General features: G+C 37.0%; 1 protein-coding gene across 4 annotated transcripts in view; it reads right to left on the reverse strand.

The window, feature by feature from the left end:
* Positions 1-15,018, reverse strand: part of JAKMIP2 (janus kinase and microtubule interacting protein 2) — a 134,258-nt gene that overhangs the window by 29,991 nt on the left and 89,249 nt on the right. For all 4 annotated transcript variants that reach the window (XM_019739109.2, XM_074313733.1, XM_019739110.2 and 1 more), the window contains exons 3-9: positions 13,937-14,434; positions 10,037-10,246; positions 8,117-8,215; positions 4,808-4,954; positions 3,972-4,112; positions 1,996-2,052; positions 833-952 (exon numbers count right to left, since the gene is read on the reverse strand). In XM_019739109.2, the coding sequence (XP_019594668.1) occupies positions 833-952; positions 1,996-2,052; positions 3,972-4,112; positions 4,808-4,954; positions 8,117-8,215; positions 10,037-10,246; positions 13,937-14,434 (1,272 nt within the window). The remainder of the gene's footprint in view (positions 1-832; positions 953-1,995; positions 2,053-3,971; positions 4,113-4,807; positions 4,955-8,116; positions 8,216-10,036; positions 10,247-13,936; positions 14,435-15,018) is intronic.

Below are 15,018 nucleotides of genomic sequence, written 5' to 3' on the forward strand. Positions count from 1 at the left end.
TTTGATTCTGGATTCTGTGCAATTTTACTCTTAATTCTAAAGTATGTGGATGAACACAGATACTGTAATACTTTCAAAATGGGCATTGAAGAAATATTTACATATTTATTTGAATAATAGAAGCACTTGCTTATTTTTACATTTCTGAGGATTACCTATTTGGGTTTGGATCCAAATGAGAAAAACTTATACCCTGATTATGGATCCGAACTTAAGGAAATAGTATTCAGAGTTTCAGTCTCACTTTTTTTCAATACATTCATATCCAACAACTTCTTCCCCAGATAGTTTATAAAAAATACAGTTTTATAGATGAAGGTCTTAAAATTCAGAGCATAATACAACCACCACGGAGTTTTGTGAAAAATGCAGATTTTGGAGTTCCACCCCCAAGATCCTGAATCAAGAGTTATGTGGTAGAGTCCAGGAATCTTCATTGGAAGTGAACCCCCTACATGATTCTGATAAAGGTGGTCTACAGAGCACTTTGCTTAACATTCTCTTAAGTGATATCTAAAAGCTCATTCTAAGTTTGTTCCTCGTTTCACACCTTTCCTACATGAAGAATTTGGGACAGTACCTTTTATTTTGAAAGAGGTCTTCAAGTTAGAGAGCTCAACTTTAAGAGGTTTCTAAAAAGGGCTACATGACATAGGTGAACTATTATTTTCTAAGAGGTAACAAAATCAAGCGTAGTCTCAAAATTGGTCACTAGTATGAGCTCATTTTGTGCTGGTCATAAAGGAGACAAAAAGTGAAATGCGTCTTCTTCCTCTTAAAGAAAAGTTTCGGTGACAATATCAGAAAAGACCAGAGAAGTGGAAAAGCTTACTTCATCCAGGTCATCATCAGGAGTAGCTGGTGTTCGGTCTGTTCTAAACGAGGCCATAGATGACGTCTCGGAATCCATTGAGTCCTCATCATAGCCAATGAACGGGTCCAAAACAGGCCTCTAATGGAGGGAAAGCACATATTTATGACACAAGTAAAGTGGGTAAAGTTGACATTATTAGAGAACTGTCACCTGGCATAGATACAAATGAATAAACAGTGTTTCCCTGAAAACAAGACCTAACGAGAAAATAAGCCGTAGCATGATTTTTCAGGATGACATCCCCTGAACATAAGCCCTAATACATCTTTTGGAGCAAAAATTAACGTAAGACCCGATCTTATTTTGGGGGAAACACGGTAGAAGACATAGATCCTTTAATGCTCCTTTGATGAAATAAAAGTATGGATACAAACATAATCATTCCAATAAATGTTTGTCCCAGATTATTTCATTTCTGTTTTTTTTTTTTGAAGACTCATTAATTTTGGCTCTCTTCATAGAAACTCTGGAGCCTTTTTTATATTACATTTTATAACATGATGAGTTTATGTGATTTATTCTCTCCAGTATTTAAAATATAATCAAGGGACTCAGATGAAAGTCTAGGTATCTATGTGAAAAGGATTATCAAATCTTATATCTTATCGCCTAATTCCATATCGAAACCAAATGATGTGCTTGATAAGAACAAAAATCAAACAAATAGACAAATAAAACTGGATTATAAGAGGCTATACAGATATTGGTGAATTGGGAATATCATTATCAATGATGTTGTTCAAATGAATAATGAAAATATATAATTATAAGGTGGTGTCAGACACTAATATTCAGTGGGAGATATCAAATCATACGTATCACTCCATGCCCTTGGAGTGTGATTCTCCACCTTGTCAGACAACCCTTTCTATGTCAAACCTAGTGGCTTCTTTAATCAGAGAAAGTCATATTAAAGCAAATCCTTTCAGGTTAAAATACACAACATTTTTGGACTTCTGAAAAATATCAAGAGAAGAAATTTTCTTCTAGTAGATAAAGCCCATGGTTTGCTGAAGTTCAGGAACATCTGATTTATCACATCTTTGCAATAAGATTCCTTGGCAAGCCTCACTTTTCTGGCTGTTTGTGACAAAAGCCTGATAACCTAGTTTCCTCATTACCTTAATTGGCTTGGAACTTCTTCTATGTTTTCTCCTACGGATGAGTTTTTCTCGGTCCTGGAAAACAGATGAAGGACTTTTCAGACCTTGAGTTGGTACATTTTTCCTTATACTTTTTTTTTTAATTTGTTTTTTTGTTTTGCAGACAGTTGTTTTTCCCGAGATATTACATATTTCTATTTAAAATAAGATTGTGTTTTGTAAATTTCAGCAACTTTTGGGTTTTATACTTAAATGTTTTCAGAGTAGGAATAGTCTACAACTTTCCCTGTTAATCTATGTGGATTTGAAAGCCTCCCATTCAGGAAGCACATTGTGTTTCTAATCAGAATCCTTTGTTTTATACTTGAAGATCAAGTAGCTTTGAAAATACACACTCATATTCTCCCAAGGCATAATTCTTCAGTTTTCTCAGACCCAAAATCACTTTAAATTTAAGTATTGAAAAAATATCATTTCACAATAAAGTAAAATCTTATTCTTTTAATTTAATTACTTGAAAGGCATAGAAAGCTATCTTTTGAGTATGTTTGGATCCTTGTTTTCACCTGAAGCCTCTGAAGATGGGAACAGAGTATCTACTTGGTTGAAATCATCTAGTGTTTTCTTTTTTGGGGTGGTGGTGTTCTCACTGGAATTTTCTGGGAAACTAAAAGAATATCTAGAAATAATTTCTTGATTCATTCTTGTTGGGAGTGGAGATATCCTGGGAATTTAGTGTTCATCAGCTAAATAATTCATATACAAATTCAAAGCTCAATGAAATAAGTGTCTCCCTAAAAATCTGGTTGACACGCCTAGGCATGTCCAAATTCTGTAAGAAACTTTTAGCTTAAACTCAGGATACTTAAAGCCAAGCAAATTCCTGCACTAGTGCATCAGTGAGATTTATGTATTATTAAGGAATTAAGAGTGTAGAAATGAAGTGAGGGGCATAGCACTTCAGAAGACCACGTTTCATAAATAATCTGCTTAAAGCCAGTGGTGTTAATCTTTTTAATTTGTTACCTTTTAAGTAAAAACATTTTAATCATGCAACCTCCTCCATATATCTGAAACTTTTAAAATTTACACTTAGATTACCCTCCTAATATAGTACATGCATTATAACATAGACCCAACATAGAAAACTTTAAAAAGATGAACCATAATTAATTATACACAGAAGTTATCATCTTTTCTTCCCTCAATGGTGATGAATCATCCTGCTCACCTTACCCTGGAGACTGTTGCCTAAAACCCCGCACCACCAGTTCCTCCCCTCTCTAGGCCCTGGCTTGGTCTTGAAGTGAGAGTGGCCAGAGCTGTCATTCACAGAATAAAGACAGAGAGGCAAAGAGGAAACCCAAAGGCACTAAAGGTCTTAGTTCACAACTGTTGGTAACAGACTTCAGCCAGATGCAAATGGGAGTCATAACTGCTCTACTTCACTAGGTACTAGAGTCATGGTTAGAAGATCTAGACTGGAATTTCAGCTCTGTCATGTACTTATGATGCTGCTGTTCATACAATAAATATTTATTAAACTGCAACTATGTGCTAGACACTATTTAGGGGTTGGAAAAGAAGCATAGGGTCCTGTTATTTGTAGGCAAAATATTTAATCTCTGAGTCTCAGAATCTTGATACTGGATGTCAATGATAAGATATACATACCCACACTACCTACCTAGTCACATTACAATGCATTTGAAAGTTCTTTTAATGTGCTTTGCAGGTATTATTTGTGTTACAAAATTAGTTAACAAATTAATTTATTACAATTGCTTATAATCAGATTATGACTGAAACGATATCAAACAGTTTAGTAATATAAAGTATTTTTGGAATAGAGTCTCTGAACCTGTTTACATAATTGAACATATGAACTTGGGTGTTTGGGGCTAATCCAAAATTAAGCGCTTCCAGTGTATGCTGATTTCTTGGCCACCTGCCCTTGGGAACAGCCTAGAGTTTATAGATTGATCAAGACCTACCCTGGTGAGCTCATCAATAATGTTCTGTTGTTCAATGACCTGAAGTTTTAGAAACTCTGTCTCTTGTTCTTCATTAGCTTGATCGAGGTCATTTAGAGACTTTAATTTCTTCAAGGGCGGGTGGGATGTTATTTTTTCTCTCTGGATTGCAAAAGAAGAAAGGACAGGTGGAGACTTTAAAATTCCCAAACGTTAGGGTTAACATAAAATATCTGCAGAAACTTCATGAGGCTCTAGCTAAATTTGAAAATTGCCCAGTTTCAATACACACACATCCCAACTAAAACCCTCAAGTACATTTTATCTGCTCTAAGTCAAAATCACTGGGAATGCCTGAAGATCTCTACAGCTATACTCGAAGTTTGTTAAGGAGTGCATTAGCATATCACTTATCCATACATTATATAAAAGATGGCATCCATTTCCCAACTATTATGCAAGCTCTTAGAAGATGAGGGATAGCCACTGTACAGTTCTGTAAAGAGCACGTTAGTGAAATTCTTGGAAGGAGGTGCCTGTGGCTGAGGAGCTATATTGAAACTTTGCTTCTCTATTTTGGACTTTGGAGAATGTGCAGATTCCTGGAAGCACTTCTGCTATTCTGCAAATTCAGAAATTCCATAAAATCAGAGCCAGCAACTTTCTCTTGCATTTTTTCCTTAAAGGTTCCTTGCTTACATAAGGGAAAATCCAACCTTTCATAAACAGCATTGTATTTAAAAAAAAACACAAAAAAAAACAACAACAAAGAAAAACGGAGAAAGAGCCGTAAGTCAGTCAGGTAATTGGCGTCACATAAAAGAGGAAGCTGCCATTTTGCAGTCTGTGGTACACACCATTTCTGAATTTTCCTTGGTCACGGCTTTTAGTTTCTCTTCCATACGTTGCAAAGACAGCATCAGTTCATCATTTCTCTTGGCGAGGCACTTGTTCCTTTCCAGAAGAGGTTTACATTGCTTTTCGGTTTCCCGCACGCGTTTTAACTGGGAAGACACAAATTACAGTTGACTCTAATGGCTTTTCATCATACTCTTCATCACCCTCCATCAGTCTATTACCTTAAAGGAGGTGCTGCTGAGGGTCTGCTTTTGGAAATGCTCAGAAAAGGGAACTGCACTCTTTGTTGCCCCCGACTCCTCCAGCCCAGTTACCCTGCTCTGCTCAGCCCTGATCCCACCCTGCTCACACCTCTCCCTGGGCCTCACTGGCTCAAAGACATAAAGCAGCTCATTGGAATCATGCAGTCACTAAATAATACAACCAGGACCCAAATCCAAGCCTGGCTGTCCCCCAAAGTCTGTTCTTTCCGTCAGAGACCTTGCCAAGTCTGACTCCCAACTAAAGCTGTTTATTTTTAAGAAAATTTTATTGAGGAAACAAAACAAAACATAACCTTTGACACTCTACTGATATCTGTATTTAAGAACACCTCATTGTCACCAAGGCTTGGAAAAGTATGGTTGTATTGTCACCTCCGCCTAATTAACTGTGACCATATTCTGGATCGCCTGCTTAGTCGAAGGAAGTTTCTCGGCCTCTAGACAGTTGGGGCCAGATATTTTTCATTGAAACGAGCTGTCCTGTGCACTGTGGGCAGGATGTTTAGCAGCATCTCCGGCCTCTGCCCACTAGATGTCAGTAACAACCCTCTCAGTTGTCACAACCAAAAATGTCTCCAGATAGTGCCAAAATGTCTCGAGCTGAGAACCACTGGTCTAAGTTTATGAATATTATCTTGAGGTAACTGCTAATAGTCTCCCCTTTTACTCTCAGAACTTTCCCATTTGCATGACATGTTTTATGGTCACCCTATACACAATGGAGTTCCATGTTCAAGTTCTCACACTAATGGTTCTAAACGTACGTATCGAGGGAGAGGGCTCCAAGGCAAGGACAACGAAGGGGTATGTCAGAACTATGTTTAAAGTACTTACTACCGTTGAGAACTTAACATTTTGGGAAGTGCCAGGGAAGGAGAGGTAGCTACCTACAAATATTTGAAAAAGCTTCTCTTGTGATTCTAAAACAGTATTCCCCAACTCTATGCCAATTGCCATTTGAAAACTCCCATTTTATATCAAAGGCCAAAATTGAATTTATATTTCATAAATAATCGCATTTAACCTTCATTTTGAGCTTTAGTACCTGAAGTATTAATACTAAATACTGAGTACATATATGGACAAATAAATTATTGCACGGGGCACACTATTTTTAACTTTGTCTCTTTTCTGGAGGTCAGTGACAAGGGTTTTAAATATTTAAATTTACCTAGTACAAGCTATTTATAGAAAATGCAGATAAACACACAAAAAAGGAAATATCTATAAGTCTAATGTACCATACATCAATAATCACAGTTCATAATCCTTAACAAAATATTCCTTTTAAAAGATATACTTTAAATACAACAGAGAAAGGTTGAAAGTTATAGGTCATGAAAATGCTAAAGGGAAAACATCTAATATAGTTTAATTAATATCACACAAAGATTTACTAGAGATAAAAAAAAAAATTTCATAATGATAAAAGGGTCAATGTACCAAAAACTATAACAAATCTCAATTTATATATAACTAGTACCATAACTTGAAATATATATATATATATATATATATTACTATATATATATATATATAGTAAAATTGACAGACTTAAGACTGGAAATAGACAAATAGTCTGTTGGGAGAAAAAGCAGGCAAAATATCAGTAAGGATATAGAAGACTTTAAACAAGGTTATTAATAAACTTGACTCAAACTGCATCTAATAATTACAGAGTATGCCTTCTTTTCATGTGAACATAGAACATTTATAAAATTGACCATATGCTGGAGTCATAAGGTAAATCTCAACAAAATTTTAAAGGAATGAAATAATACTAAATAATATAGAATGTTCTCTGCAGTGAAATTAAGATAGAAATCAATAACAAAAAAATCATGCAAAACTCAAATATTTGGAAATTAAGCCACACCCTTCTGAGTAACCTAAAATTTCAAAGAAGAAATTATATGATATCAGAAAAGATTTGAATTAAATAGCAATACATTATAAAATAAGAAACCATGGGATAAAGCTAAAGTCGTACTTAGAGAGAAATTTATGACCTAAAAAAACGCAGATATTTAAAAGAATAAAAGGCTGGACATAACTTCTTTATACCAAAAACCACCATTATGAATATAAAATATAAGCCACAGAGCAGGACACTTTAAATACAAATATCCAGAAGATGGTCTAAAAACATTCCTAATGTTAATAAGAAAATAAAGGCAGCACAATAAATAAATGAGCAAAATATAAAGGGCTAAACACGCAGGATACCCAAAGGCCAAGAGAAATTTGAAAAGTAACCTCATTTTTAAGAAGAAAAATGAAAATGAAAATCACTATAAAAATATACCTCACACCCATCAAGATGACTAAAATGAACAATTATCTTTGCGTTTTGGCAAAGATGTGGCAAAACTACAACCCTCATACATTGCTGGTGGGAATGTGAATTGTTTGAACAGCTGGGGAAACTGTTTAGTTTTCTAAACTAACTGAAGCTGGCTATATACATGCCCTCTGATGCCGTAATTCTGTTCCTTGGTATATTCTCACCAGCAATGAACATATTTTCTCACCAAAGACATGTAGCAGCACCATTAACAGCTTGAAACTGTTAAGAAATTACATAAATGTTCATTAACAATAGAAAAATAAGTATATTGTGGTATATTAATTGAATATTAGAGTATGAAAATGAATGAATCCTACATGGAACACAATGGATGAGTCTCAAAAACGTAATGCTGAGGGGGAAAAAACCAGATACAAGAGAGTAAATATTGTACGATTCCATTTATAACAAATTTTAAAAATGGTCATAGACATCTATCATGATAGAACAGAGTGTAGTGGTTAACTTTAGAAGGGTGGTGATTGGTCGGGGTCATAAAAAGAGGAGGTCTGAGATGCTGGTAATCTACTTATTCATCTGGGTGGTGGTTATGTGGGTATATCACTTTTGGCACACTTACTGAACTGTACCTTTATTATTTGTGTACTTTTCTCTATCATGCTATATCTCTATAATATCATATGTACTTCTACAACATAATGCTTACCAAAACATAAAAAATTCCGATTAGAACTCACCAATTCATTTCGTTCATCTCCAAGCAAAGTATTCCTGTCTTCTAATTTTCTTATAGTGGCATTCAATTCAGCTATTCTCTTTTGATTTCTTCGCAAATCCTACACAGGAAAATTAAAACGGGTATTTCTTCAGCAACACTTTTTACGAAGTTTGGAATACCACTCATAAAAGTAATAGGTTTAGTTTCTTTTATCTGGCTTACGAGGTGAGAGCAAAGTGTTCTCTTATTCAGAGAAGAGTAAACATTTACCCTCTTCTAACCCCACCCCCAATATTTACCACTTGGGTTTAAGACCAAGAGTGGTTGAAACTGCAGATGAATTTCATGTGGCAGCTACTCCCAGGAGCTCTGACTCTTGGCAGGATAGTGGTGGATGGTTGGACCAGCTTATCAAATCTATGAGCTGTGAGACCATGGTCTGCTATGATTACATGAGGTTCAAGGAGTATCCTTGTGTCATGGCTGCACATCGCTTCCCACAGCTCAGACAGATGTCCTGCTATGACCCTTAGCCAAAGAAGGGATTGAGTATGAGGTGGGAATGGGCTTTGTAAATTCCTGCATACTCCTGGAGAAAAAGGTCAGAGTAAGGAAGTCAGTGCATGACTTCCATGTATAAAAGGCAATGTATTATAGGATAGCTTTCACTGGTATATTTTACCCAGCCAGAGCTTCACGACTGCCAGAATTGCCATGGATCATAGCAGTCATGGCTTAATTCTATTCTCCAGAGCCCATAGGACCATTCTTATCAGACACTTGCAATTCCATCATCGGCTTATACTTTGATAGTGTTATACTGTTGACAAAGCAGTTTCACACACATTATATTCCTAGGTTTACAATATCCTAGAAGATTTAGCAGAACAGGTAAGATTCAGGGAGGCCATAACTTGTTCAAGGTCTCCTGGCTAATAATGGATCAATAGCTAATGTGTATTGAATGCTAACTGCCAGACACTGTTCAACATTTCACATATCACCTCTTCTAAACCTTAGACCAGTAGTATGGAGTACCATCTTTGTTACAGATGAAGAAACTCTGAGCAGTGAAATGATTTGCCTAAGGTCACAATGTAAATGGCAGATCCAGAATTTGAACTAAAGGGTCTGACTCTAGAGCCTATTCTCTTGACAATTATGCTACACTGCAGGTAATTAAGTGTGATAGAACTAAAATTTACATCTGCTAAATCCTAATTCTATAGTCTTTCCACCACCTACTGGGATATATATATCCTGAATACCAACTCATAAATTATTCATTACTTGGTTCTAAGTACTACTTTGGAACCTATCTCTGTTCCTAAATAATTCATTTTCATCTTTTTAGCAGTTAAATGATTTGAAAAGTATAAGACATGAAAGCCAACTATGTATGAGCTGATTTCTATCATTGCACTTCTGAAAATAATTTCTCATATAAAATGATGAAAATCCACAGAAATAAGTGACAAGTTCAATCAAACTAGAAACATTCAGATGATGATATAAATGGTTTAATCTTTTATAGTTACACGTTTTGACCCCTGTAGATGATAACCGTCTTTACCAATTTCCAACCCAATTGTTCACACAAGGGAAAATTACCAGTCTTGGCAAGATGCAAAGTATTCTCATCTAATTTATAATTCTTGTAATATGTTGAAGTTTGGATAGGTGTTGCTTGACTAGAAAAATTCTATGAAGGATTTTTAAAGATCTGTAATTCTCTTGTGATCTGCTAATGTAGTGCAGACCACTTTGTTGCCTATGAGTTTAGAAAATCTTGTTCCTGAGCTACTAGCTGGTTTTATACTAGGAGATAGAATTGATTTCTTTGCAGTAAACAGGAAAAGAGCTTAAGTGAAACGTGAAAGTTGGGAGCTAAATAAAAGATGACTCCTGTGTTCTTAACTTCAACTTGAACAGAACTTACAGGACTGCTGCAGTGTTCGGAGCCATCTCCTGCTCTCCCTGGAATTTCTCGTTTCGGACTGCTCATGTTACACTCAGCCTCCTTGACCAGAAAGAGTTGTTCATCCAAAGCCTCCTTCTGCAGCTGGAGTTTCTGTACATAGCCTGTTTGGGTCTCCAGTTCCTTTTCCAGGGAAAAGATGATCCTGTCCTTGGCTTTGATTTCATCCATCTGAATTAAATGATACCCACGACATTTTATTTAACAATGCTGCAAAGAAACACATTTTTATAATGGTACAAGTTTAACTTCTCTCTGCATATTGAGATAGAAAAAAAGTCATGGATATGACAAGTGTATCGAATTCATGAATAAGACAAGGCAAGACTGTGTAATGAAGGGCTATCCTAGGCTAATCCGGGGTCCAAGAGAGTAATTTTTTCTCTCCAGTATATTCCGTGTAGATGCTTTGATCAATATATTGTTTGAAATGGTCCGGGTTGGTTGGAATTGGAAAGGAAAAGTTAACTGTAAAATGGGCCATCAGTGTTAATAAAGACAGATACTAAATGTTCCACTACAATGCTTCCCAGGACAATTTTTGGTGTTACGTCCTCTTTGCAGGGAATGACCTTTGAGTTCACTTCAAATAGCAGTAGCCACTATGAATGGATCGCTTGGAACTGAAGAAGCTGCAGACTTCCCCATAGCTTAATCCTTCCCCAATACCAATGTGTAGTGAACCTGGCATTAGGTCCTTCCATGGCTCGTGTCACATGGCACATTCCATTCCTATCCATGTTTCGGAGTGGTTCTTGGCCACCACTTTACCCTCACTGTCAGAAAACCATGGCTGGAACAAGAATAGGGGCAGAAAATACCTGATTATATTAGCACGATTTCCCCTCCTGCATCTGTGGGCTATGTTTATTGATCCCAACACTCATTCCTGCTAAGCCTGGGTGTGGTCTCAGAAGCATTCGATACCAATTGTCTAGAGTTCCACCGGACTGAAATGTCTTCGCCATCCAAAGGCTAGTGAAATGACTGTTTATAAACAATTTTTGAAGAAAGCATAGCTATCAGATGAAACCTGTTTTTTATTTCATTATATCATATGTAAATATTCAAAATAGAGGTTAGGGAGACATTTAATGCAATCTCTTCTCTTTATAAAGATGTCTCCTTATAAAAACAAGTAACTTTGTATAAACTTTTCTTTGCTGTGCTCTTTAGACAAAAAAAAAAAAAAAATTGGGACAGAAATTGTGTTACATAGTCACATATTTGCCACATGTAAATATCTGTGAGCTATTGCCTCCAAGCAACATGATGAAATTTTAGGTAAATTTTTAGAGAGCACGGGACTAAATTCTGCATGATCCTACAATACCATCTGATAATTTGGTGAGGAATCAAACACTGTTTTGTAAATTTGGGAATAAAAGCATTGTCTTTAATTTCTGTCTCCTTATAGAAGACTTGAGTCCAATGTTATCTTTAACTAAGTAGCACGTTCATTTATCAGACCTGTCATCTGTGGTGTTATTTACTGCTTCCTGTAGTTCCAGATCTGCATGCTCCCACTTGGTTCTGATGTACCTTATCGAACTAAACTTGCTGGGAAATCATTCTGTTACTGCCCATATAATCATATTCACCATCACCAGCATCATCACTGAAATCTATTGGTCTTTTACCACATTCAAAGCACTGAACACAGCGTTTTACATACTTTTTCTCATTTTATTAACAATCCTTTTATGTAGGTTCTGTTATCACCATTTTACAGATGATGACTGAGGACCTGAAGAGTTAACGTGGTCATAGTCATATGGCTAATATGTGGTTAAGCCTGATTTTAAATTCAGCCTTCTGACTCTAGAGCCCATTCTATTAGACACTCTACTGGCACCAAGAATATCCATATACTTCCAGCATTTCCCAAAGTGGTTTTCTGTAGAATATCCAGGAATTAGTGTTGAGGAGACTCTATCATATAGCGATTATAAGCATGGACTCTGGTCTGTGAATACCAAAATCTTCCAAAGTTCTGTTCTTAGATGGGAAGGGGCTAGATACCCAAATTCCCTGGGGAAATTTTCTCAACAGAACTGCTCCCATTTCTCTCACTTCCAGTTTCAAAAATGGAGCTGGGGTGAGATTAGGGACACGATAAGAAGAAGGTGAAAATTAAGACAACTGCATCTATATGACTGAAAACATTTCCTGTTATTCTGTTTGCACCCAATATTTGAACCACTCTTGAGGGAGCGTAGGTTTTAGGGAATTCATATCTACTTCAGCAATGTGTCAGTGAAAGAAAGTGATGGAAAAACATTACAAATCAACAAGTGAATATCTTCGCAGATTTTACATTGAAAACCATCAACAAACAAAAATATTTAATGTAAAGCTTCCTTTTCAATGATCTACCTGCTGATTCCAGATTTCATAGTACTGATTCTTCCTTATCAGCCATTGTTTCAAAAACCAAAGGCAGGGCAGAAATCAGTATTTCTGCACTGTGTTTGATCTTTTTTGTCACCAGTGCAATAGAATGAATTGCAGATACAGAATGAGGAAAGTGTGGCAGAGGCAACATTTTACAGTCACACTGTGTTTCAGTACAAAGAAAATTACACGTTTAACATTTTAAAATGTTCTATGGTAACCATTTTTTTAACTTGAAATTGAAATCCTAGAGATATCAATCAAGGAACATAATTAGACTTCTTAGAAAATAATTACTTAGAATCGGCATGCACAGGAGGGAAAATGTCGTTTTACCTAAGAAAGTATTATTTTTAGAGAAGCATAAAGTACATTCTCACAGGTGATGGTTAATTTGACAAGATAACTAAGATACAACTAATGCTAAACATTCTGAGTATATATGAAAGGTTGGACAATTAAATATATGAACTTTTCACTGTGTGAGTGCACAGTGGAAAATTCACGAACTTAATTGTCTGACCTTTCATATGCATGTAAATGTTTCCTCTAAAATAACTGGACAAGGTCATCCTAGGACATTATAGCTTTCCCACAATAATGGTATTTGTTTTATTTTTAAACATAGTGAGAGATCGATGTGGCTTTTGCTCATCCATATTAAAAAGAAAGACCCAACTCTGTAGGTGTTGAAGTAAATTTTGAAGTTGGTAATAGCAAGAAAGCTACTTAACAATGATGTCCAATTTAAAAATTACAATGGTGCCTGTTTATTTTGGGGGAAAAAAAGATCTACTTTAAAAATGACTAGGTATTTTATAGTTTTATTTATTGCTTCCAGACAAGGTTCCTGGAAAGAAGGGTGGTGAATCACTCAGGATGTTTCCAAGTGGCTGCGCTTTTTCAGACATGTTGAAAGCCATAGAAACTTTCTCTACACTTGTAAAAACCCAATAATATTTTATAAATGGAAAGTCCACAAGAGCATGCTGATTTTGGAAGAGTTTATAACTTAGAGTATTTTTACAGACATCCAAGAAAACAGGAATCATGGAATAGGTACTCTCCATATACACAGTGCTGGACCAATCTAGTTTTTATGAGAAAGGTGATCCAAAATCTTTTACCTTTTGTGATGCTAATTTTGTCCTGGGCATAACATCTATCCATCGATCCATCCATCCATCCATCCACCCATCCATCCATCCATCCATCCATCCATCCATCCATCCACCCATCCATCCACCCATCCACCCAACCATCCACCCATCCACCCACCCATCCACCCATCCATCCACCCACCCACCTGCCTGCTTACCAACCTATCTTGCATTTTGGATAGAACACTAGACAAAAAGTGGGCACTCTTTATAATCCACTCATGAGAAACACCTGAAAAAGCAAATCCATGGTGCTCTGAAACTGGAAAGAGAATGGTCTGCATTGGGTTAGGGCAATGTTACTAACCAGCCTCCGGATATCCCGTTCCGACTCCCACTTGATTTTCGAGATGGCTTCCTGGTGGGACTGATGCTCACTCCTCAGGTCCCCGGCCTTGATTTTATCCGCTTGGATCATATTGCTTAAAGCCTCGTCCACCTGCTTCTTGGCAGTTTTCAGGTCCGCAATTTCCTGTAAGAGCTTAAGGCGCTCCACATCAAACAGTTTCCGGGCCTCCTCCCGGGCCTCAATGGTGAGCGCGGTCCTTACTTTGTCACTGCTGCCGTCGCGGAGAGCACACAGAGCCGACTTGAGCCTCTGGATCTCCCCATCCCGCACCTTCACTGTCCTTGACATTTCTTGCTCGTGCTGCTTGATGAGATTCTCCCTCACGGCCTGCAGCTCCTTCATCTTCTCCTCATGGAGCTTGGCTTTGAGTTCCGTTACCAGGACCGTGTGCTTGCGCTGCTCCAGTTCACGAATCCTCTTTGCTTCTTGAGTCTTCTCTCTTTCAAGCTTAGAGACCTAAAGGCAGAAAGACGAGAGGATGAAAGAGATGAGCCTCAAAGGAAAGGTGTGCTCGTAGGCAGGATTCACAGCTCAGGCCCTTGTGATCTCTCAATTCCTCATTTCCTTTCAAATTCCAGGCCACTATGGGCTCCGAGGGAAGGGAACCACAGGTTTTAAAGATGGGAACAGAGGTGTGTAAAAGGAGGAAATGCCTAAGGATGCTTATATTACTTTGTTGAGACAAAGGTTTGATGTGCTGAAGCCTTACTATTTGATGTGTGATCTGCAGATTAGAAACGTCAGAAATGTAGAATCTAGGGCTTCCTTCCAGACCTACAAATCAGAACGTGCATTTTAACAAATCCCTGGGTGATTGGTACACACAATAAAATTAGGAAGCAGTCCTATAATGGTTTTCACCTCAGCAAGAAGGAGTTCCAAGCAGACCACCTGAAGGGCTCTTCAGACTATGTTTCACTAGCTAGGTCCAAACTGATAAAAGTGGGTGTCTCAAGCTGGTTCGTCAATCAATATTACGATAAGACTAGTAAACTGTACCTAAAGTAATATTAAATATTTTCCACTTTTTCTTTTTTTTT

Source organism: Rhinolophus sinicus, linkage group LG10, assembly GCF_036562045.2.
Source record: "Rhinolophus sinicus isolate RSC01 linkage group LG10, ASM3656204v1, whole genome shotgun sequence".
Classification (NCBI taxonomy): Eukaryota; Metazoa; Chordata; class Mammalia; order Chiroptera; family Rhinolophidae; genus Rhinolophus; species Rhinolophus sinicus.